The following is a 25,347-nucleotide window of genomic DNA, read 5'->3' as shown; positions in this document are numbered from 1 at the left end:
AAAAAAAAAAAAAAAAAAGAATTATGTTAAATATACTCTGCCTATGCTCTACAAATAGAACAATAAAGCCTAGATGACACATCTGTGTATAGCATGATTTACTGGATATTTTTAGCCCACTATTGAGACCTACTGCTCAGAAATAAAGATTCCTTCCAAAATATTATTGCTCATTGACAATGTACCTAGTCACCAAAGAGCTCTGGCGGAGATGTACGTGGAGATGAATATTGTTTTATTTTTTTTTCAAGACAGGGTCTCACTCTGTTGCTCAGGTTAGAGTGCAGTGGTGTCATCATATCTCACTGCAACTTCAAACTCCCGGACTAAAGTGATCCTCCTGCCTCAGCTTCCAGAGTAGCTGAGACTCCAGGCACAGGCCACCATGCCTGGCTAATTTTTCTATTTTTTTTTCCTATAACACTTCTGGGTGGATAATTCTTTCTTATGTAGAAACAAGGTCTTGCTGTGTTGCTCAGGCTGGTCCTGATTTCAAGTGATCCTCCCACCTCGGTCTCCCAAAGTGCTGGGATTACAGGCGTGAGCCACCGTGCGGTACCTGAATGTTGTTTTCATTTCAGGTCAGGTCAGGTTGTTTTGCTAACACAACATCCATTCTGCAGCCCAATCAATCAAGGAGTAATTTTGACTTTCAAGTCTTATTATTTAAGAAATACATTTCGTAATGCCATATATCAGTGAGGAATATCTGATGGATCTGGACAAAGTAAATTGAAACCTTCTTTAAAGGATTCACTATTCTAGATGCCATTAAGAACATTCATGAATTACATGAGGAGGTCAAAATACTAACATGAACAGTGGTGGTTTGGAAGTTGACTCCAACCCTCATGGATGACTTTGAGGAGTTCAAGACTTCAGCGGAGGAAATATCTGCAGATGTGGTAGAAATAGGAAGAGAACTAGAATTGGAAGTGGAGCCTCAAGATGTGACTAAATTGCTGCAATTTCATGATAAAACTTGAATGGATGAAGAGTTGCTTCTGATGGATAAGTAAAGAAAGTGGCTTCTTGAGATGGAATCTATTCCTTGTAAAAATGCTGTGAACATTGTTGAAATGACAACAAAGGATTCAGATTACATAAACTTAGTGCATAAAGCAGCAGCAGAGCTTAAGAGCACTGACTCCAATTTTGAAAGAAATTCTACTATAAGTAAAATGCTATCAAACAGCATTGCATGCTACAGAGAAATCTTTTGTGAAAGGATGAGTCAATAGATGTGACAAACTTCATGGTTGTCTTAATTTCACAAAATGCCACAGCTACCCAAACTAATCACCTGATCAGTCAGCAGCCATCAACATCAAGGCAAGACACTGCACCAGCAAAAAGATTACAACTTGCTCAAGGCTCAGATGATTGTTAGCATTTTTTAGCAATAAAGTATTTTTAATTAAGGTATGTACATTATTTTTTAAACATAATACTATTGAACACTTAGTAGACTACAGAATAATGTCAACATAACTTTATTTTTTTGAGAGAGGGTCTCATTCTGTTACTTGGGCTAGAGTGCAGTGGTGTCATAATAGCTCACTGCAACCTCGAGTCATGGCTCAAGGGATGCCTGGCTAATTCTTTAAAATTTTTTGTAGAGATGGGGTCTCACTGTGTTGCTCAAACTGGTCTCAAACTCCCAGCCTCAAGCAATCCTCCCACCTCAGCCTCCCAAAGTGCTAAGATTAGGTGTGAGCCACCACACCCAGCCAACATAATTCTTATATGCACTAGGAAACCAAAAAATTCTTGTGACTCACTTTATTGTAGTGTTTGCTTTATTGTGGTGGTCTAGTACCAAACCCACAATATCACCAAGATATGCTTGTTATAATCCCTATTTACATACAAAGTAAGGCAAAAAAATGAGCTTACAGTCACTCCAGCCAACAAGTAGCCAACCTAGAATGTAAATTCAAACAATTTGGTGCCTTAGCTCATGCTTCTAACCAATTATACCATGCATACAAGCATACTGGGTTCCTCAGAAAACTATTTTTTTAGCCACAATAGTGTTAAAAAAATTTGAGTGCTTTTTGGAAGGGCATTTATGTATAGGATAATCCCCACTGTTTTACACCTTCCTACTTTACACATTTACCATCATCGACCAAACTACTCATTCTGATATGGAGCACTTCTATTACAGAGGGTCTAATTAAGTCTCACTTTAATATTTTCCTCTTCAGACTTTGAAAATTCCCATGTTAACTGCATCTTCTCTAGTACATGAGTTGTCATTCTCAGAAACTATCCTTTCAGTCACTAGAGTATTTAAAACCAAATGAATAAAAGACTAGTAATAATTTAAATGAATCTCATGACAAATTATAGAAAGTCCTGTCAATACTTCCAATAAAAATTGGGAGGGTACTAACGGCAACTTTCTGTTGGAGTGCTTCTTGACTTATAGACTTTTGCTTTATTCAATTTGTTAAACAAGAGCTAATGAAATTATTGACCCCCAAATAAGTCATAAAAACATGTTACTTACTTGAAAGAACAATACCATTAGTTAGTTACAAAATTTAATTGGAAGGATCAAGCAGTGGTTAGTGGTCAAACCAATCCACATTGATATCTTAGAAGCGTTCAGATGCTAATTTTTAAATAAAGGTAACAAATACTAATCAGAGTCTCAGAACAGCTACATAAACTTGATTCTGGACATAGTTCAATACACAAGGGTAAGAGAATGACAGTGTAATCACCAAGAATTAAACCAAAGGCACAATTTTCCAAATTCCATTTAGTAAGACAGGATAAATTCTAATTTTTTAAAAATCTAAAGCCACATAAAACTCAATGCAATCTATTTTTCTACCTGAGATCAAAATAAGTTTCCTTTTTCCTATCTAAACATAATTCTTGGCACTGAGGTAAATCTGAATTTACGTGATATACTTTGTCAAACTTTTCCAAAAATTTTAAGCCCTGCTTTAGAGAGAAATTCTCATGTTACAAATATATATTTACATATTTTTCTTCAAAGGCTAATGACATATTTATGAGGTTAATAGGCCTGTAATGGGACCATGATACTACTAATAACATGAAAATAAAAAACTATTCGTTTATTCAAAGTGTTCCTGAATAGACCAATAAGAGATGGGATCACAGAATCTATGTACATGTATGAATCACTAGGAGTTCAAAAATTAAGCTCACTTTAAGAAAACTCATTCTATTCTATCCGGAGGAAAGGTTGCAAAATTGTGATATATAACAAAAATATTGTGTATAAAAGCTTCAAATCAAGGATTAGCCTAAATTGGCAATAACTACAACTTAAATTAAAAATTATACCCAACTAGATCTTTACTGTGGCTATGCAACTTCTTGTTTTGTGGCCTGTAGGTTTTTACTGAGATAATAACCTATTATCTCTTGCTCCTCTCTCACCCTTCTGCCACCACAAAAACAAAGGAATAAACCAGTCAGCTCTTCAGCTTCCTTTCTCAGGGTTGTCTTTGGCAATGCTTCCAAATTTTGAAAGCAAAAGAAACTGCTGAAGTAAAGAATAAGATGAAAACACTATATATGATGTATGAAAATCAATCTAAGACTATGAACTGAGAAAGAAAATACCAGAAGGAAGGCTGAGTAGCAGTCTACCCTCGACAGCAACAGAAAATACAAAATGGGGGTTGGGGAAGCAGCTGTTACTCCTCTGGCCCTTCTTCCACATTATTTCCCGATTAGAAGAGTATGGAACCAAAATTTCAAACTCTGAAAAAGGTAATGACTTTGGAGAAGGAGCTAGGGAAGTGAATAAATGATAAAGAAGTAGAACAGTAGCTTTAGCTGTCAATGAGTTTCTTTGCTCTGGCATTGGCAATGTCAATACGATCTTTGTTGGTGTCAGCCTGAAAAAAAAAAAGAAACCAGCGTTACTTCACCAGGTAAGTAACTCTAATAAAAGTTAAATTTTATATACTTAGAGCAATCAACACACTGAGAAAATTTAAGAAATACTTGAAGTCACATTACAAAATTCATTTTAGGCAAGAAGTAACAGAATATGAAATTCATTTGGGAAAACCCTGATGTATAAAAAGAACAAAGGTATAAAAGAAGACCCTGCCAATATTTCATCAGTTTTTTTTTCTTTCTTTTTAAGACAGGGTCTTGCTCTGTCACCTAGGCTAGAGTACAGTGGCCTCTTCACAACTCACTGCAACCTCAAACTCCTGGGCTCAAGCAATTCTCGTGCCTCAGCCTCCCGAGTAGTTGGGACTACAGGTGGGTACCGCCATGCCGAGCTAATTTTTTTTCTATTTTTTGTAGAGACAGGGGTCTTGCTATTGTTCAGGCTGGTCTCAAACTCCTGGCCTCAAGCGATCCTCCTGCCTAGGCCTCCCAGAGTACTAGGATTACAGGCATGAGCTACAGTGCCTGGCCAGTATTTCATCAATTCTATAACAAATTTTTTCATAGTTTAACATGTCTGAAACTGGGGTGCATCTTATAATCAGTGGCACTTTTGATGCAGTGAAATATAAGAGTGCTCTTCTCTGTATAGATCTGGACTATGTGGGAGTGCCGTGAACTGAATCATAGACTCTCATCTGCAGCTACCACAGGTCTAACCCAGAGAGACTGAAATAACCTTTCCAAAGATCTTTGGAACAGATGTATCAACACCCACATCAATACCCGAATTAAAATGATGGGTAGGCTGGCTGTGGTGGCTCATGCCTGTAATCCCAGCACTCTGGGAGGCCAAGGTGGGAGGATCGCTTGAGCCCAGGAGTTCTAGACCAGCCTGGGCAGCGAAGTGAGACCATGTCTTTACAAAAAAAAAATACAAAAAGAATTAGCTGGGCATGGTGGTGTGTACCTGTAGTCCCAGCTGCTTGGTAGGATGAGGCAGGAGGATTGCTTGAGCCCAGGAGTTTGAGGTTGCCGTGAGCTATGATTATGCTACTGTACTCTAGCCCGGGCAACATAGTGAGATCCCGTCTCAAAAGAGTAATATGTAGCCTAAACCCAGACTACAGCATTGAAAGCATCTTATGAATCATTATTTGCTTCAGTGAAATCCATTGGAAATGATTCAGCAGAAAGCCAAGCTTAAAAGCTCATCCCATCCTTTAAAGTACACTGAGATTTTAATGAAGTATAACTTTCAGATATGACACATCTAAACACCGAAAACAATTTCACTTTCAGTACCTATTATATGTGAAACAAAAAGAAAAAAAGTATAGGAATCACAATTTTTCCTTCACTAACATGAATCTATTTTGTACGTCCACTCCACAAGAACCACTTTGCAGAACTGATTTTTGCCTCAACTCTTTCATGAGATGAGGATTCAGAAACTTATTAATTTGTTATTAGTTAACAAAATAAAACTCCAAGAAGTAACTTACTAATTTAGGGGGGAAAAAGCACACTGAAAGTTTAGAATAGATACTAAGCTTCATGTGTGAACATTTAAATATAACCACTTCACTCTAAGGCTGTGGTTTTAAAATGAATCAACTGCCATGAGCAAGAGATGGGACCACATGGCTCTTGTTTTTCAATGTGTTAGAACTGCTGCTTCATCAGAACTGTGAGACCTGTGAGGACAGGATTTTATCCCATTGTGTCACCCAAAGTATCTAGCACAGATGTTCATCACTAAAACACTGGATTGGATGTTTCATTTTTCTGGTGGCAACAAAAAGCTTTTACCTTTTCTGTGATCCGTTCTATTTGTTTGTTTTGAGCTTCAATCTCAGTGCCCATGTCCAGAGCCATATTTTTCAGATTTCCCAGGATACTGCCCACTTGAGTCAGGTTCTCTTCCATTTCATCTTCTCTGGCATCATTAGTTATACTATCAAGAAAAGAGAATTAATTCAGTACTTTTTGTTGAATTAAAATGGACTAAATCTGGATTTAACTTTCATAAAAATGTGTAACCAAAATGACTCTCAGCAAGTACAAGATCCAAGGGAATATAGGTTACTATTCTTGGGAAACATTCTGTAATAAAAATTGAAAGACTGATCAAGGAGGCCGGGCGCGGTGGCTCACGCCTATAATCCTAGCACTTTGGGAGGCTGAGGCGGGTGGATCGTTTGAGCTCAGGAGTTCGAGACCAGCCTGAGCAAGAGCAAGATCCCGTCTCTACTAAAAATAGAAAGAAATTACTTGGACAACTAAAAATCTATATAGAAAAAATTAGCCGGGCATGGTGGCGTATGCCTGTAGTCCCAGCTACTGGGGAGGCTGAGGCAGAAGGATTGCTTGAGCCCAGGAGTTTGAGGTTGCTGTGAGCTAGGCTGATGCCACAGCACTCTAGCCCAGGCAACAGAGCCAGACTCTGTCTCAAAAAAAAAAAAAAAAAAAAGACTGATCAAGGAGAGCATAGTGTCTTAAAGCCATGTAAGAGAAGATTAAGAAACAACTCGAGAACAGCATTTCTCAAAGTGTCATTCCCAGCATCTCCTCAGAATTTGTTAGACAAGGGAACGTGCTAAGTCTCACACTCCACTCCAGATCTACTAAATCAGAAACTCTAAGTGGATCCCAGCAATCTGTGTTTTAATAAGCCCCACAGGTGATTCTAATGCACACTTAAGTCTAAAGAACCACCACTCTAAAACAGAAGTTGGAAAACTAAGGCCTAAGGGCCAAATCTGCCCTGCCACCTGATTGTGTAAATAAAGTTTTATTCAAACACAGCTATGCTCATTTGTTTACATATTGTTTATGGCTGCCTTCATTCTACAACAACAGAGTTGAGCAATTGCAACAGAGACTGTATGGTCTGAAAAGTTTAAAATATTTACTATATGGCCTTTTACAGATATCCTTATAGGACTCTAGCCAATATATTCTAGATGATATATTTTAAAACATATTTTTCCTATTTAAAGAAGTAAAACATTCCTACTCCAATAATTTATAACGTACTGAAAAGTATAAAGGAAAGTTAATCCATCGTCCAAGGGCAACAACCACAGTAAACATTTTGTCAGGCAGATTTTTAAATGCATTTTAAAAATGGAATAAATACTATTTCTATTTGATTAGTTAGGGTTCATGTACTGCTACACTTATCTCCTAAGTGAGCCCTTCCTTAGGAAAAGTGCATTAATATTGGGAGGAGCTGGCATACCGTTTAATGTATCCTCCGCTGGCTGCTCCTGTTGTTGGTTGCTGAGGCTGACCATTTGCCGCCCGGCCTGGCTGCTTAGATATTACGTTGCTAGGTGAGTTGTCTCCGCCATCTCCCCATGTCGTCTTATAGGCCTTACCAGACTCAAAGTTCTTTGTTCTACATAAGATTTAAAAGTGTGGAGAGAGACCAAAAAGCAGGAGAGGGAGAGTTGTAATTACTAGTGCTTGTTACCTTGAGGATGACCCCAGTATCATTAGCAGAAAAGATGTACACAGCTAAATCTAGATGATCTATGCTATGTTCCATGGCAATATGGGATAGGAAAAAGATGAATTATGTAAACCCACTGACATTCAAATATTTTATTGTTTTTTCTTTTTTTTTAAAAAAAGGGACAGAGTCTTGCTATGTTGCCCAGGGTGGTCTCGAACTCTTGGTCTCAAGCAATCCTTCTGCCTCAGCCTCCCAGGTGGCTGGGACTACAGGTGTGAGCCTGTAGGTGTAGGACTGTAGGTGTGCGCCTGGCCTAAAACATTTTCAAAAGGTCCAAATACTACTTCTGCCAAATCTCCACTAAGCTGTTAGCAAGTAGCAAAATGCAATTATTTGATCTGTCAGGTTCCCTTAGCCTCCAGCACTCTCTAGAAAAGAGGTCAATGGACACTAGAAAAACCCTTCAGGAAAGATATTCCAGGATGCCCTGAGAGGTTCTTTGGAGGCATCTCAGAGGTTGATGAGGGATGATAGAGTAAGAAGACTGAGTAGGTAATAGTTTTTTTAATTTTTAATTTTTAATTGTTACACGTAGATAATATTTGTATATTGAGTAGGCAATACTTTGACCCCAGCTGCCCACTCTTATTTCAACCATAGTAGTTCTAGATGATCAGTTTTCATAAGTTAGAACTTTGCATGAATTTTTAAACAAGTTTCTTAAAAAACAAATAAAATGCCAGGAAGGAAAGGCATGAATTATTTTCAAATTGGACAATCAGCCAAGGTATAACTACCTTGGCCATATTGGTGCCAGTTACAAATCTTTTTTTTTTTTTTTCCCCTGCTTTCACCACTTTTTTGATTTTTTTCTTTTTTCAGTTTTTTTTTTTAATTTCTGCATATTATGGGGGTACAAATGTTTAGGTTATGTTGCCCTTTCCCCCCCTCCTCCCCTACAAATCTTTATTGTAGAGGTTTTTCATTTATGAGTCTACTTTTCCTCCTTAAAAAAAAATGATCTCAGCTGGTCCAAAGGTAGTGAGTTATCTTACTTGATTGTTCCCGGTTATAGATCAAACTCCTTGTTCTACTCTTTCCCTCCTTCTCACTACTGCACTTGACTAGTCTTAAGAAAAAGAAAATAAGAAAAAAAAAATCCAAGTCTAGGCCTCTTAAAAATAAAAGCATATGCTTTAAGTATAACTGGTACAGCCAAATTTCAGTCAAAGTCAGAATTTAGCCATGGGATTCATTACTCAAACAAGTGCAAATGTCAAGGAAAAAAGCCTAGGAAAGTGACTTTCAAATGACTATTACAAAAAAGTGACACAAAACTTTTATAGATTATTTGGCTAGGTAGAGTCAAGCTTTCAATTTTAGTTTTTACTATTCTATAAACAAAACCAAAGTAGTATGTTGTTATAATATTGCTCTCTGATTTATTCCACATTTTGCATTAATGAGGAAGTTCCAAAATTACAAAAAATGTGAAGACAGGAAGAGATTTTATGAAAAAATTAGCTTCTCCCTTTAACAGCCATGTGAGGATTCATTTTTGGCAAACCTAGAAGGGGTTTGCCCTAGAAGGGATCTTAATCATAATGCTGCAGAAAGGGTACTACTTTTTTTTGTGAGTGGCACTGCAAAGATAAACGAATTTATGAACACTGAAGAGTTAGTTCTCAAAGTAACTTTTCTCAGTTCCATTTTAAGTTCTTATAATTGTATTTCCTATTTATGCTATTTTGTTTTATTAATTAATCTATTTATTAAAAAGCCATGTTAAATCTTTCCTGGAACAAAGTAGGATATATTAATACATTTTTTAAATGAATATTTTCATACAATTATCTGTTGGCTTGGTGAAACCAATTTACATGTATTCTTTGTTAATAAGAAAGATTCCAGACAAAATTCTAAAGCAGAATAATAGCTAGTAAATGAAATAAACAATATATTAGTTTATCAGAAAGTTAATCAGAAGTATTAACAGAACTAATAAAAGTGGAGCTTTTTTTCTCTTTTAGGTTTTTATTTGGGAAAGTGGGGCTTTTATTAGGATGGAGGTAACAGGCAGAAGAGAGAAAGTTGAAATCCAAAAGTAATTAATGAGATATTATGTTTCTTAGCACAAAAAGAGGAGTAGACTGGAACATGACTTGTGGGCTTCTGGTCTATCACAGTATATATATGTGCTCTAACTTCCTTCCCAACATTAAGAAGCAAAATTCGAAATTCCTGAAACTTACGAGAATTTCTTTCCACAATTAGATATAAGGGGCATAAGATGAAAATGAATTGTTTTAACATAACAATGTGAACGAGTTTCAATTAAAACATTGTATATAAACAAAGAATCAGATTGGTTATCAAACTCTGCACAAAAAGATGGATCTTTGAAGATGTTCTTCCAGTATTAAGGGGAAAAAATACAAAAAGCTGACATTGAATTTTTTTACAGCTTTGCATTGAATTGGCATGTTTATCTTCAAATGGGCTGGGAAAAACTGCACTTTTTTTCTTGCAGTTATATATTCTATATGTTTATGAAGAGGTGGTTTTTAAATGCTGTTGATGATTCTTATTAGGTCATTAAATATGAAGTCTCTGATTTCAAATAAGAAACTTAGTGTTTTATATCTCAAACAAGAAGCAGTACAATAAATCAAAGTATGTGCCTAAACTATCCACACAGTTTTGCCATCTGTTAGCTTATTTATGCCAGCAGCTAAGAAGCCTAGAGAGCGAGTGGTGATGAAATCTTGAAAGGCGTTTTCCACAACTTGTTGAGAATTGGATATTTTTCCTTGCAAAAAGTGGTCCAAAGCCTGGAAGCAGTGGTAGTCAGTGGGTGCCAAGGTCTGATGAATACAGTGGATGACAAAAGAGTTTCCACGTCCAGTCTCTGTAGTTTGAGCAGTGCTATTTTTGTGACATGTGGTCGAGCACTGTCATGCAAGAGGATTAGCCTGTCTCTATCGGCCAATTTTGGTTGCTTAATCACAAGCATCCTCATCATTTTGTCCAATTGGTTGAAGTAGACATCTGTTATAATCAATCGACTGACCACGTTTCATGAAGCTGTAGCAGGTAATACCGATGCTGGACCACCAAACAGAAATGATTAGCTTTTCTTTGTTTTCTTTTTTTTGTTTCCCAACTGAGAGCACACATTAGCTTTTTTGATGAATACTTCGTTTTGGACTGTGTTTCAGCATTTCATCTTTATCCGATCATTGTGCTGAACACTTGTGATTGCCAAAAAGATTCCATTTGTTGTCAAACATAACAATATGGTGTAGAAATGGTTTGCCTTTATGTTGTGACAGCAAAGAGAGGCAAGCTTTGAGATGATTTGTCTTCTGATGGTTGTTTAATTTAAGCAGTACCCATCTATCCAGCTTCTTTACCTTGCCAGTTTGTTTCAAATGGTCCAATACTGTTGGAATAGTAACGTCAAACCTTGCTGCTAATTCATGCATAGGTTGTGATGGATTCGCTTCCACTACAGCTTTCAGGCCATCATTATCCACCTTGGTCTCAGGTCACCCACGTGGCTTATTTTCAAGATTAAAATCACCAGAACTGAACTTCTCAAACCACCAACATACTGTATGTCCATTAGCCACATTTTTCCCAAACACTTGTTGATATTTCAAACTGTCTGGGCTGCATTGGTTCCACAATGGAATTCATATTAGAAAATAACACGAATTTTTGACTTATCTGTGATTTCACAAAAATTAATCTAAAAAAAATGTGAAAGATAATCACAAGCCAAACCATACGTTTGAAAGACTGAGGATGTATCTTCACAATAAAAATAAAACAGTAAGTGTCAAAGTGAAATGTCAGAGATATCAACTGTCAAATTTAGTATAATACTTAAGGGAATCGGACTTTCCTTTCCTTTCCTTTCCCTTTCCCTTCCTTTCTGTCTTTCTGTCTTTTTCTTTCTTTCTGTTTCTCTCTCTCTCTTTATTTATTTTTACTGCTGATGCACTATTTTTTTCCCCAGACATTTCATACTTAAATATCTCCAGCCTTGTGATAGTTCAGTGTCTCTCATTCAGCACCTCAACTTAAGGTAATGCCTTTTGGTTGCTCAGGACCCTGCCACTTGTTATCATCTTGGAGATTATCTTCTTTCCAAAGCGCTTTAAACCTTAAAAATGATTTAAAGGTAATACTTCCCAAACCTTACCAAGTAGCAGAGCAACCTAGGTGATTTCGAACACACAGACACATAGGTTACACTCTGAAGATTATGTTTCAATATGTATGGGGTAGAGCATGGCAATCTTTTAATGTTGTTTTATATAAGGTTCAGTGGGTCTATTAGCTACCCAGGAAGAATATTTCAGATTACTCTGGTAGTCTATATATATTGGAACACTGAAGAATTAATCTGGAGGAAGCCAAGGGATAAATCAGGATTAAGAAAAAAAAGCAACAAGATTTGGAGTAAAATGACTTGAATCCTAATCCTAGACCCATCACTCAGTAGCTACAGAACCTTAAGCAAACTTTAGTCTCTGACATCCCTTTCCTTATGTGTGAAGCTAGAATAGTAACAATACTTAATACCTCACAGGGCTATGAAAAGGATTCTGTTGATAATGGATGTAAAATTGCTTTATAAATCACTGGATAAATATTTTATTCATTGGCTTCAATCTCAACCTGACCCTTAATTAACAGTGCATTCCTGTAAGTGCACAGATTACCAACTGGCAGGTTTACTTTTTCGGCCCATTAATACTCTGTTGATTTGAGGTCTATAGGTAGCTGAATATAGCTGGAATATGGTTAGATAAAAGACATCTAGACCCAAGTTGTTTTAATCTACAGTAAGAAAGAATGGTTCTAATTTGCAACAAAGTCTTTTGCAAAATAAAATGTATAGCCCCTTCTGGGAAGAAATTAGTCTTCATGATAAAATACTTAAGCAAAATTGTGATACCTTTTAATAAGATTAGGAACTCCATCTGGGCTGGGCGGGGTGGCTCACGCCTGTAATCCTAGCTCTCTGGGAGGCCAAGGCGGGCGGATTGTTTGAGCTCAGGAGTTCGAGACCAGCCTGAGCAAGAGTGAGACCCTGTCTCTAGTAAAATTAGAAAGAAATTAATTGGACAACTAAAAATATATAGAAAAAATTAGCCGGGCATGGTGGCACATGCCTGTAGTCCCAGCTACTTAGGAGGCTGAGGCAGGAGGATCGCTTGAGCCCAGGAGTTTGAGGTTGCTATGAGCTATGATGACGCCACAGCACTCTAGCCGGGGCAACACAGTGAGACTCTGTCTAAAAAAAAAAAAAAAAAAGAACTCCATCTGGAAAGCTAGATTTACAACTGTCAGTTTTGAGGAGTCTAATAATCTTTAGATTTTTATTCATTTAAATGTCTCATTCAAGAATGGCAAGTTTGAAATAACAATTCAAAATATCCCTTAATCAATTCAAGAAGCTGCTATTAAGCAAAAACAGCAAGTATCAAGACATGAGCAGCACAAAAACATCAACAATTTCTTTTCCTAGTTTTGGTTGTCATTAACGCTAGTACTAACTGAATTAAAATAGCAAAAAGAAAGCCAAATATTAGCTATTATTCTTTTTTATCAAGGAGAAAATGGATTGAATAAATACCATTTGTAATATGAATGAGCATGAGTATGTGTATGTGTGTGTGTTTTGGATGGGCAAGCTAAGAAAAGAAGAAAAAGGAAGGCAGGAAACAAAGGGTAGAAATAAAATACTTAATTTTTTAACAATTAATCATGGTTTTCATCATTCTCATAAAAATTGAAAATTAATGAGTCAGACATAAAAACAATAAGCTGACAAAAGTGTTAACTCCCAATGAAAAATTAAGATTAGTTAGCGCCATATTAATTCAACATGGAATCATAGCAAGTTAACATATGATATAATAGGAATTATGGAACAGATTATAACATATGTAAAGAGGGGAAATCCTTACTTAAAAAAAGAAGATACTACATATGATGATATTTAAAATTTATATCCCACCTTGTTCTAAACAGGATTTAAGATGACTAGACTGGCATTTAATTCCTTGATTTGGTAGTGGCCTAAATCATGGGGAATCCAAATCATCAGAAGCAATACTTTAATAGAGGAAATCTTGATTCAGGTACCAGAAAGGAATAGGGAAATCTAATGAAGGATAGGATGCTGAAATCAAAGCCCTATGAAGAGAAAGATCATTTAGGCTGAATTCCCTTACCTTTGATCATCACTAGATTGCAGTAGCTGTCTCAAAGATCAACCTATTTAAAACTTCTTAGGAAACTCAGTAAAAATACTCAGGAGTATTTTTATTTTGGTATTCTTAAATATTATTTAGCGAAAAAACTCAGTTATTGGAGGCATTTGTCAAACAACGATATTATAAATTAAGATCCTTTCTGTCAAGTTTATCTTTTGTCTGACAGCACCCATCAAGAACAAATTTACTTGACATTACACACCACAGCACAATTTTTGAGACAGTTTCCACCATTCACAAGATACACGCACATGCACAGAAAAGCCATTTGAAGCATCACCTTTAGATAGCAGGTTAGAAGCCCAAACTGCGCCACAAGACTGCATCTTAAAGTTCCCTTTGATCAGTTACTGAGCCCGGCTTCTGATGTTAAATCTTCATTTTTAGTAAGCAGATTAGAAAGGAAGAGATTAGGTGAGAGAATGAAATGCAGAAAACAGTAAATGCCACTCAAACAGAACAGAAGCAGGTTTAGAGTTTTAAAAACATAATGCATTCAAATTCCTGCCTGGTTTCACAGAAACCACCAACATCTGAGAATCTAGATAAAAAGAAAAACAAGAACACTATTTAAACCAGAGCACACTTCATTATTCCTCAGAATATTTGGGTGATGATATTCTTTCCTAAACTTATAAAAATTAATATGAGAGAAGGCAAAAACTAATGGAGATGTTGTAAAACTTTCTCACTCTTTCCTTAGTGATCATAAATTTCTCTTAATTACTTCTTATATATTTTATTTGCATTGTAATTTTAAAAAATCTTTTACATGTTTAACTCTCCCACCAGCTAACAAGTTTCTCAAGGACATTAAATCAAAAAGTATTTATGGAATACTTGTTATGTATCCGGATACCATGTGAAGCATAAAAAATAAGAGTAACGATAAATAAAACAGAACCAGAGGTATGCCTTGTTTGTATTATATTTATATCTCCAGTGAGTAGGATGGAGGAAGCATTCAACTGTTGAATGAAATATAATTCAATATTTAATCATTAAGAGCTGAATTTTTCACACCTCATTATGACATACAATTGGAATAGCAGAAAACCTGTAGTGTCAATTTTGAACTCTACTAAGTGGTCCAGAAATACCAATTTGTCTTCAAACTGTGTGTCATTATGTTAGACTTTATAGGCACTTTTTAAGACAGGGAAGTTAAGACGGAAGAATACCTTATCTAAGAATGGTTAAATTGGGACATTAGAAAGCTTACATATTCTGAGACTTCACATTTTAACTTTGCCTCCTTTTACACTCTTGTTAATTAGAATTATAACTTATCAGTCACTGTCAAAAATAAAGGATTTCAAAAAAAGATCTGTGCTATTTTGCTTTTAGAATTCAAATGTAGCAAGCTAACAGAATGGCATTTATTCACAATTTTAAAGTTTAATCCCAGCAGTCTGTTATTAAATTCTAGTAGTACTTTAGAAAGAATTAGCTGTAGTTAAAATTCCCTTCTCATACAAAGTTCTTTTGAGCAAAGCTATTTCCATGTCTTATAATAAAAAAAAAAAGATTTGCTAGGCTGGGTGCAGTGGCTAATGCCTGTAATCCTAGCACTTTGGGAGACTGAGAAGAGAGGATCACTTGAGCCCAGGAGTTTGAGGTTGCAGTGAGCTATGATAATGCCCCTGTACTGTAGCCAGTGTGACAGAGTGAGACTCTGTTTCAAAAAAAATAAAATAAAATAAAAAATAAATAATTGCTGACCTGGCATTAGTTAATCCTATTGAACAAAAGAAGTATCAAAGAACAAATCTACTCAAGACATTTTCTATACAGCAATACATTTAACAATAGCAACAACAAAAAGTTTCATTTTTTTTCTTTCTATCTATGTATTTACTTATTTGAGACAGGGTCTTGCTCTGTTGCCCAAGCTGGAGTGCAGTGGTGTGATCATCACTCACTGCAACCTAGAACTCCTAGGCTCAAGGGATCCTCCTGCCTCTGCCTCCAGAGTAGCTGGGACTATAGGCTCGGGTCACCATGCAGCATATAGTCAAAGCAAGGACTCTGCCTGGTTTTGAATTCCACCTCTTCCACTTGATAGTGTAGCCTCTTTGTACATGTTTCCCCAGATGTAAAATGATGATAAGAGCATCTATCTCATGTGAAGATTATTGCTAAAGGATTAAATTTAAATGCTCAGAATAGTAGCCTAAATTAACATACAGGATCACAACTGTCATACAAAACCCTTGGATGCAAGATGTCAAATACATCAATATTTCTGCAGTGAAACAAATTAATATTTACACTAAGAGTCATAATAAAAGACTATAAATAGCTTCAGTTCAGATTATATTTTGTAGCCTAATGAGTTGTGGCACTGTTATGAAAAAGAAAAAAAGAACCTTGGCTTTCAGAGTTTTTTAGATTTCTGAATGGCAAATAAGGGACTGTGGACGGACCTGCGTTGCTATTACTACTACCAGTATTCAGACTAGCCTTATACAAAGAGAACTAAGATCCTATGTCTGTCTTCGAGAAACTCATCTTATAGCTATTCATATGATGAGCCTAACCGAAACACAGATTAGTAGGTAAGATTAGAATGATCCAGACACTGGCCAGATGATAAGAAACAGCTGAGGACAAGAGATATCATACTGGCCAAGGTCTCAGTGATATAAAGAAGAAATAGGTGGAAGAAAGGCAATTACAATCAGACATCTTTAACTGGGATATTACTCTCTCCTTTTCAGGGAAAAATTGTTCTGTTACAGTAGCCCCTTAATTCCATCTCTTGGGAAGTGCGTTTTCTTGACCCAATGAGAAAGGGTTCTTCTGAGGTTAGAGGCTGAAGACTGCTTCAGGACCATACTCTACCTTCTCTCCCACCAGTTTCTAAGAAGAGCTTGCAACTGCTTGGCTGGGATATACAAAGAGAAATAAAATAAACACTTCTGTAGCTCCATTTCCCACTTTCTATGATATTAGACCATCTTAGCAGTCACTGCTCTTTCTGTTTATCAACCCATAACTTAAGAGCTGACTTTGCTCTAGATTCTAGGACGTTCTACCTTCTTGCTCTTCTAACATCTGATCTCAAGAAAATTTACCTACTTCCTTCTCCTCTGCACTCTTCCAAGAGGGTACATGGAACACAAGAGAAAGTACAATAAGTAAGTTTGCAAAACATAGCTGAGAGTTTGACTCGAATCACTTGTGCATTTATAACTTATTTGCTTAATCTGCTAAACCTGACTGACAAGTCAGAGTTATTAAAATATGGATTTCAACAAGTCAATCAAGCTCTAAACAGGTCTACACACTTATGTTAGAATAGGGAGCCAATGGATAAGACCAGGAAGAACACTATCAAATCTTAACTTCTCATGGCCAAAACAAACACTAAAGTTGAACAGGCAATTAAACTCTATTTTCTCTAGTAGAAATGGCAAAGAAAATGTCACATGAAAACACATATGTGAAAATATGACAATATAACAAGAGCACCTCCATTCCTAACTCCCTCGAGGAGCAAAAATGCTGAGAGTCTATAAGCCTTTATACTCTACTCTTGGTTTACCAGACCAGCTGAGACAACTGGATGAAGTACTAATGTCTACTAAATTCTTTAAAAATGAAAATTTTCATCAGTAAATACAGTCATTCATTCTCCAGACACTGTTATTTCAACCAAGGCTAAAGTTCAAAGTTGTTTTGTTAATTACTTTTTTTAAAACAAAGATAAGCTTCTTCTAACAGAAGGAAAGATAACGGTTAATTGCCCTAGTCCAAACCTCATCTTGTCTGAATATATACAGTACTTATCATCACTACGAAGTTTGGTTTATTCAAGGATAAGTGGAGAATTTAAATATCCACAATGGAGTCACCAAAAAGAATGAATTCCTTTGTGTCAAGCATAATTTCATACACTATACAGGAATGGTTTGAAGACCCTTCATTTCCTAGTCTACTAGAGACTCCAAATGTTCAGTTTTTGATTCTTCCTTCATGTTTTATATACAATCAGATTATCTAAAATGAATTCTTTGATTTATACTTTCCTCTCTAATCTCACTGACAAAGTCTTACCGCACAGACTAGATTATGAAAGGTTTTAGTCTCCTGGTGTGCAGTCATATACTCCATTCCAATCTACTGACTCCTTAGTTTGGCACTGAAGTTCCTCCACTACTGCTACAGCTTATTTCCTACTTTTCATATACATGAATCATGTTGCTCAGTTAAGTCAAGCTCTTCCTTAATCTTTAGTTTGAAACTTCCATAGGAAATGTCCTCACTGTTCCTCCATGTTCATCCAAATCCTTCTAATTATTCAAAGCCCAACTCATGTCCTACCTCTTCTATACGATGTTCTCTAATCCAACCTTTTATCAGTTCTGTATCCCTAGCTTTAGCTGGTATCACATAAGCTAACACTAGATTATATATTTTTTATTTTTTGCCATTCTTTCTCTCGTATACAACCACATGGTTTAAGTGTTCTGAAGACAGGGTTCAAGTCCTTTACTCCCTTGGTCATCCCTCATGTGCCTACCACAGAATATATATTTTGTTAATACTCCTTGTTTGAAAGGAAAAGATACTAACTCCATCCTGCTCTGTATCATTCAGATATATATTTCTCAACTTTTTCAATTGAAATTGGGACTTGATCCCAGGATTGGTCAAATTTAAGCCATGGTTTTCAGTGAACACGCCCTATTTTCATGAAAAGTTTGATCTGCCGGAAGGAGAAATAACTTAAGTTTAACTAACAAAGTTCCTCATTTAGGCCCAGTCATACTTCTGACCTTATTTGGGAGAAGGGAGGATGTGGGGCAGGGGTGCTCTCATTCACTTATTTACTTATTTCTTTTAAAAAGGTCTCGATTTATCAACTCACCTATTACATGGGCAAACACAAAGGCCACAGCACTTGTTGAGTTCTGTTAAAGTCTTCTCTGCCTCTCTCATGTCTTTATTTATTTGGTCCATGCCTTCTTCTATGCGATTTAGTTGTTCTAAGAATAAGTTGTGGAAGTTACATTTTGTGTTACATTCACAATGTCAACCAGAAAATGCTATCATGATGGAGTATCAAACTTTAACCTCAAATCTACCAATAACCCACCAGAGTGAATATGTCAGTGTCAGAAGGCATTATAAGCTGTTCAACATGAAAACAGTCTTTCACACACTGATCCTGAGGCACCTAGCCTCTTATTGTAGAAAGATTTGTTCTAAGAAACTTGTACACTAGGAGCAAGTGAGGGTTATTTAGAGATCATTCCTTATGATCAAGTAAAGTGTACTTTGACCAGACTAGATTCCCAGCATTTCTAATTTAATAGGCTCAAAACCTTAGGGCTGTCACAAAACTAATAAAAACTAGACCAAATTACTCAGGGTCAACTCAAATCAAACATTTCCCAGCTCATCTCAATCTAGACCTATTTTAGGATTTTACTTGATTTCTGAGGATGATGCAAGAATATCATATGTCTAATGTACACAGGACCAATGCATATAATAAGCTATGCTGGCCTAACACATACTTGGTATACAGCTGGGCATTGTTGCCCCCTATCACTAATAGGCAGTGAACATGACATAATTTAATCCAGAAGAAAAAAGGAAACATATCACTCTTATCTTACAAAGGAAATGCATTTCCAAAAGCTGAAATTTATATGTGGCTCATTTGATAGGGCTTTTTGGAATCATTAAGTCAAATTAAGAGTTTCTGCCAATGACTTCGACTCACCCCCTTGTTCATCCAGCATAGTGATGGTCTTGATTCCTGCATCCTGAGACTAAAAGAAGGAAAAAAAAGTCAATAGTACAACAAAAAAATCCAAAAACAACAGAAACAAAACCTACAAGAACTGACAAACAATAAGACAGAATCATTTAGAAAAAAGTTCTCAGAAGAGCTACAGATAGAAATAATATTCTTAAACCAACACACTTTAATATATTAATCCCCCAAAATAATTAAGTCACAAACTCATGATGAATTAATCTTCCTTGTCATATGCCAATACTGTCAAAGGGAAAAATGGAAAAGGCCTATTAGTGTATCATTTGACAATTTCAGCAACTGCTCGTTTTAAATAACAAAGTGTATTGATACAGTACCCTTTAATGCCAATTCCAGCTAGTGGAATTAGGATCTCTCCTATAAATTTCTATATTTAACTTAATGATTAGACACTTTCTTACCTCAATGGCTAAACCCAGGATTCTCCTTGTACTTTCCAGAGACTAGGAAAAAATACAGACTTTTAGCATTCCAAAATATGTAGGAAAAAAGAAACTTACCAAAGGCCATATTCATGATGCTACCCTGTTTTTAAAAATTGCCAGCCCATCCCTCCCTTTAAAACAAAACAAAGAAAGTTAACCACTATTTTTTAGTTATTTTCTTCCAGGTACTCCTTAAGAGAAAATTTGGATGGTAGAGTTAATGGGAGTCCAAAAATTATATGGAGCCACAAAATTTAATATAAGGTATTAATAGAAATCTAAGTATATTACACAGACATTAGGAAATCATTAAGTAAGAATGTTCAGAATTACTTAGACATAGAGTATCTTTGTTGCAACAGTTAAGTAATGACTACCTAAAAAAAAAAAAAACCAAACAAAAAAAACCCAAACAAATTGTTTTCACATATTTAGTTTTTTGGTGAGTTGGAAAAAAAAGAGCTAGTGATGGCACTATGGGGCAAATGTGTTCTTTGATATAAAGGGACTAGGAAAAGGCCAAAATGGTCTCTTAGAATGCCCTCTCATCCCTCCAATGTGAAAGCAGAAATAGAATTAATTACTTATTCTAAGTAAACCATTTACCTCATCAGTAACCTGGTGAGCCCTCTGCTGAATTTCTTCTGGTGACAGATTATCCATGATGAATCAAAACTGTATCAGGCACAGAAACGGAAATGTAGATATTCTATAAGAATAAGGATACACAAAAGTTTGTGTGAGCAAAGAGTCTAGATTTATGGAATTTAGGTACTTGTCAGGAAAACAAAATAAGAGAGCTTATGTATGTATCTATCTATATGACAAGTAAAGAATTATGACAGAGAGAGGCTAAATGGATGTTTAATGCTAGTTAGTTCCAAAAGTGAACCTAAAACACAGGTTTTAGGACTTTTAGTGAAATACGCTCTTTCCAATAGGAGAGTGGTCTCTCTACTTTGAGAAGCAAGGCATTACTGGAAGACAAGCTTTAAAAGGCTATAAAATGAATTCTTGATTGTACAATGTTCCTCATAAGTCTGATTATGGAAAAGCAATAAGATGAAGAAAAGTCCAAGTTAGTATTGTAGCAAAATTCAAAGTCATGTGCCTAACAAACACAGGAGACATTTATCAAATATGCCAGTTGTCCAGGCTACTCATTGGAGAAAATGAAATACTTTCATTCTTAATAAGAAAAGGGTAATGTTTGTACAAAGAGTTCAGAAAAGAACTAAGATTTTTATTGTGAGTAGACTCTCCCTCTCCAATTACTTGTGTTGTTTGTTGTTTTAGTGAAGTCCCTAAGAAACCGAACAATTATTCTCCCATACATAGTAACTAAGAAAGAGAAGACCTCATAGACATCCAAGCTAAAAAATAAAACATTTAGTGGGTGTTATTCAGTACCACTATTGTATATTCCTCTTTGAGAAGTCATGTGGAGTAATAAACACAGTTTGACAGATCTACGTTTTCTTTGTTACATTTGCATTAAATTTTTGAAAAGTCATTTATCAAAGCTCTTTGTCAATGACAGATAAAGTCTGGTTCATATTCTGGAGTTACCCCCAGGGATCTGGCAATGGTTGGAGACATTTTTTTTGGGGGGGATTGAGTCTTGCTTTGTTGCCCTGGATACAGTGCAGTGGCATCATGATAGCTCACTGCAACCTCAAACTCCCGGGCTCAAGCAATTCTGCTGCCTCAGCCTGAGTAGCTAGGACTATAGGCCCATGCCACCACTCCTGGCTAATTTTTCTATTTTTAGTGGAGATGGAGTCTCGCTCTTGCTCAGGCTAGTCTTGAACTCCTGACCTCAAGCAATCCTCCTGCCTCGGCCTCCTTGAGTGCTAGGACTACAGGTGTGAGCCACACTGGGCCTAGAGACATCTTTGATTGTCACAACTTGGGGCTGTGTGTGTATGGTTACTGCACCTAGTGGACAGAGGCCAGAGAAGCTGCTAAACATACTATAAAACTCCTCAGAAAAACCCTCCCACAAAGAATAATCTGGCCCAAGATGTCAAAGTGCTGAGGTGAGAAACCCTGCCATGAAGTATACTCACTGATAAGCAGGGAGCCTAATTATCTGTGAATGTACTAAACTCTTGGAGGGCAGGGATTTTGTTTTATCTGGGTATCTCTAATACCTAACAGGATGTGACAATAGGTACCCTGAAAATGTCTGTTGAATGAATAAATAAGTAGAAAAATAGAGTGTACTTTCAAAGGGTTTAATTGGCTCTTAAAACAAAGCTATAGGTAACAGTAGCACAAAACCTGCAAATAACAATTAGAAACCACAAACCAAAAACTCCCATTGCACTGTATAATCTGCAATAGCCTGCTGGTCGCATACAAATAAATCTTTTCAGTCTCTTTTAGTAGAATCACTACCAACCATAATTTTTAGTAGAATCGTTTTTGTTAACACCAAAAGCGACTATATACATTCCCAGTACAGGAAGGTATTGCAGTTAGAGTCCTGTTGTAACTCTGCTATCATAGCTAACTGTTTTAAGGTTTAATATTTTGAGGCCAGGCATGGTGGCTCATGCCTGTAATTCTAGCACTATGGGAGGCCAAGGCAGGAGGACTGCCTGAAGCCAGGAGTTTGAGAATACCGTGGGCAACATAGTGAGATCCTCATCTCTACAAAACATTTAAAAATTAGCTGGGCATTGTAGCGTACACCTGTAGTCCTAGCTACTCGGGAGGCTGAGGCAGGAAGATTGCTTGAGCCCAGGAGTTCAAGGTTGCAGTGAGCTATGATTATGCCAAAGCACTCCAGCCTTGGCAACAGAGCCAGACTCTGTCTCAAAAAAAAAAAAAATTTTTTTTGAGCCTTGATTAAAGTTATTAGTGCTCATGAAAAAAAATTAAGTTCCAAATTTAATTTCATATCTTGCTTGCCATAGTAGGACTGTAGTTCAGGCAAAAGGTTCATATTCTAAGGTATAATCAGGATATAAAGGCCTCTCTTGAATTAACAACTGTTCATTCATCAGATATAAGCATAAATGGAGCTGTGTGCTATTAATTTGCTAATTGCTTATGAGCCTTTAGCTTTATCATACATATGTCCATACCAGTGGTCCTCTTTTGTCAATCTTTCATATTTACAACTATGCAAACAAAATGAAGTTATTTTTTTGCACCCTCTCTCCTCTGGATTTTTGTACACCATTGCTTTCTGTAGTGCCCCCACCTGCCTGCCCACGTAACCTCATGTTTCTCCATCACTTTCTAGAGTCCCAGCCAAGATACCTCTCCAAAGCCTGCCTTTCCCGGGCAGTAGGCTCTAAGGTTATCTACCCCTCTCATGTATAACTCCTCAGTGACCAACAAGAGAAGACAGTGATAAGAAAAATAACACATAGTAATCAATTAGTGCTTGGAAAAGGCACCCCTAGTCAAGTTTTCAGTATTCTGTGGGTAGAGAGACATTTGGGGGTAAGGAAGCCCAGATATTTCAAATTATATCATTTTGTAATTCTATTCCTAGAGGTATTCTTACCAATTACAGGTCAATATTTGCTATCTTCCTAGTAAGAACAAGCAAAATTCTAAAGCGTTCAGAGAGGCTTGAATGCACAACTGACCTCTGTCAAAACAGAAGATTCCAGGCATCCTGCCTTTTAAATTTAAAAAAAAAGCAGATGTAGCTGGGAGATAATTGAGAAGAATCACTCCTGACATGGTAATGAGGTCATTTTGAAGGACACACCCTTTCAGTGAACTCAAAGTTCTGCCTAATCTTTTTTTTTTTTTTTTTGCTTCCCTGAGCAGATGACACACAAGACAAGGATCAGGCATCTGCAGAGTTCTGATGTGTTTGGCATGCTGACATCAGGACACAGCTGCCTACAATTTCTCTACTTTCGATTCTTGAGGGGAGTTCAGCATATGATTATAGTACAGTCACCCCTTGGTATCTGTGGGAAATTGGCTCCAGGACTGCCCATAGATACCAAAATCTGCACATACTCAAAACTCTATCTTCAATCCATGTTTGGTTGTGGATGCAGAACCGCCAGTATGGAGAGTCCACTGGATTGAAAAATTCTGCGTGTAAGTGGACCCATCCAGTTCAAACCCATATTGTTCACAGGCCAACTATATACAGAAACAAGAAAGACAAACTAGAACTGCAAGGGGAAGGACAAAGAGAGACAGGGAATAATGCTCCTCAAGTTCTTAATGGTCTTTGCAAATCTGCTTGGAAGTGTCAGAGAGAGTGTAACCTAGAATTATACAGCTTTATTCATATTTATTATTATCTGCAGAAGTTTTTTTTCTCATGGAATCAGGAAAAGTTTACCAAGAATGCTGTGGAAGAGAGAATTGGTGAAAGTGGGATAAAAACATCAATTGACATAAAGATACCATTAAATTTACTTTTCTTAGATTTAATCTAATAGAATAAATATCTATTATTTTTCCAGTGCTCCTGGGAACTTAATCTACTATGCTAATCATGTGCCTTTGAGAGGAAAATGCAAGATTTTTCTCAGTGCTTTTATACCCTATCTCTCTTACTATGTTCACTTGGGCTTACTAGAAGACTCCTAATTTAACTTTCTTAACTTCTTTTCTGTTTTAACCTGGGCAAGGGCAGAATGTTCACTGAGTACCTATTATTCATCATATACCCTATTAAGTATTTATATACATCATTATCTCCATTATAACATTTTATATTAATAGATGGGGAAGCTAAGGCTCAGTTTAAGTAAGTTTGCTTAAGATGACTGAGTCAGTGAGGAGTAGATTTATTATTCCAGTCTTGATCTACTTTCAAACACAGCTCATGGTCTGGTAAATGGTCTTACTGTAGACTGTACCCTCTTAACAAATAAGAGATCATACAAGAGCTGCTGAATACTTGAAAACAGGCTAAGCAAACCGAATGACGGCTCATGTCAAAATTTCAGATGCCTTCCATAAGACCATGAAAATTTATGTCTTTCACAGACTCAAATAAGACAGTTAATTGAAGGAAGAAATATAAAGATAAGGGTAATCAGGTTTTCAGCTGCCTTTCAGTATTTTAGAACTTGAAAATATCTACATTAATTTAAAAAATGAAAATAGGACCATTGGAAAGAAATACACAGAACGAAGGCCTTGTAACTTAAATAAGGCCTTGGAAGATCCACATGGTTTGATTCATAAAACTGTACGGTACATAGGAAGTAACAGAAGAAAGAGCACTTTAAATCATTATCATTTCCACAGGGTCCTGCTAAGAATGATTCTAAAAAATAATTTATTTTATACTGAAAAACAGGATTTTGCAGTTAAAATATTCTACCCAGTTTTCTGCTTTAGTCCTTCTCTTTCTAAAAATCAAAAATTTTTTTTTTTTGAGACAGAGTCTCACTCTGTCACCCAGGCTAGAGTGCCGTGGCGTCAGCCTAGCTCACAGCAACCTCAAACTCCTGGGCTCAAGCGATCCTCCTGCCTCAGCCTCCCGAGTAGCTGGGA

General features: G+C 36.5%; 1 protein-coding gene across 4 annotated transcripts in view; it reads right to left on the bottom strand.

The window, feature by feature from the left end:
- Window positions 1–2,760: 2,760 nt before the first annotated feature.
- The window catches only part of SNAP23 (synaptosomal-associated protein, 23kDa), a 38,970-nt gene continuing 16,383 nt past the window's right edge, over window positions 2,761–25,347 (bottom strand). For all 4 annotated transcript variants that reach the window (XM_012649504.1, XM_012649503.1, XM_012649507.1 and 1 more), the window contains exons 2-8: window positions 20,464–20,566; window positions 19,834–19,875; window positions 19,376–19,424; window positions 18,515–18,632; window positions 7,136–7,294; window positions 5,704–5,848; window positions 2,761–3,887 (exon numbers count right to left, since the gene is read on the bottom strand). In XM_012649504.1, the coding sequence (XP_012504958.1) occupies window positions 3,822–3,887; window positions 5,704–5,848; window positions 7,136–7,294; window positions 18,515–18,632; window positions 19,376–19,424; window positions 19,834–19,875; window positions 20,464–20,520 (636 nt within the window). In that variant the 5' untranslated portion in view covers window positions 20,521–20,566 and the 3' untranslated portion in view covers window positions 2,761–3,821. The remainder of the gene's footprint in view (window positions 3,888–5,703; window positions 5,849–7,135; window positions 7,295–18,514; window positions 18,633–19,375; window positions 19,425–19,833; window positions 19,876–20,463; window positions 20,567–25,347) is intronic.

The sequence above is a fragment of the Propithecus coquereli genome, unplaced genomic scaffold (genome assembly GCF_000956105.1).
Source record: "Propithecus coquereli isolate 6110/MARCELLA unplaced genomic scaffold, Pcoq_1.0 Scaffold3, whole genome shotgun sequence".
Classification (NCBI taxonomy): domain Eukaryota; kingdom Metazoa; phylum Chordata; class Mammalia; order Primates; family Indriidae; genus Propithecus; species Propithecus coquereli.
This window is presented reverse-complemented; position numbering and strand designations above follow the sequence as displayed.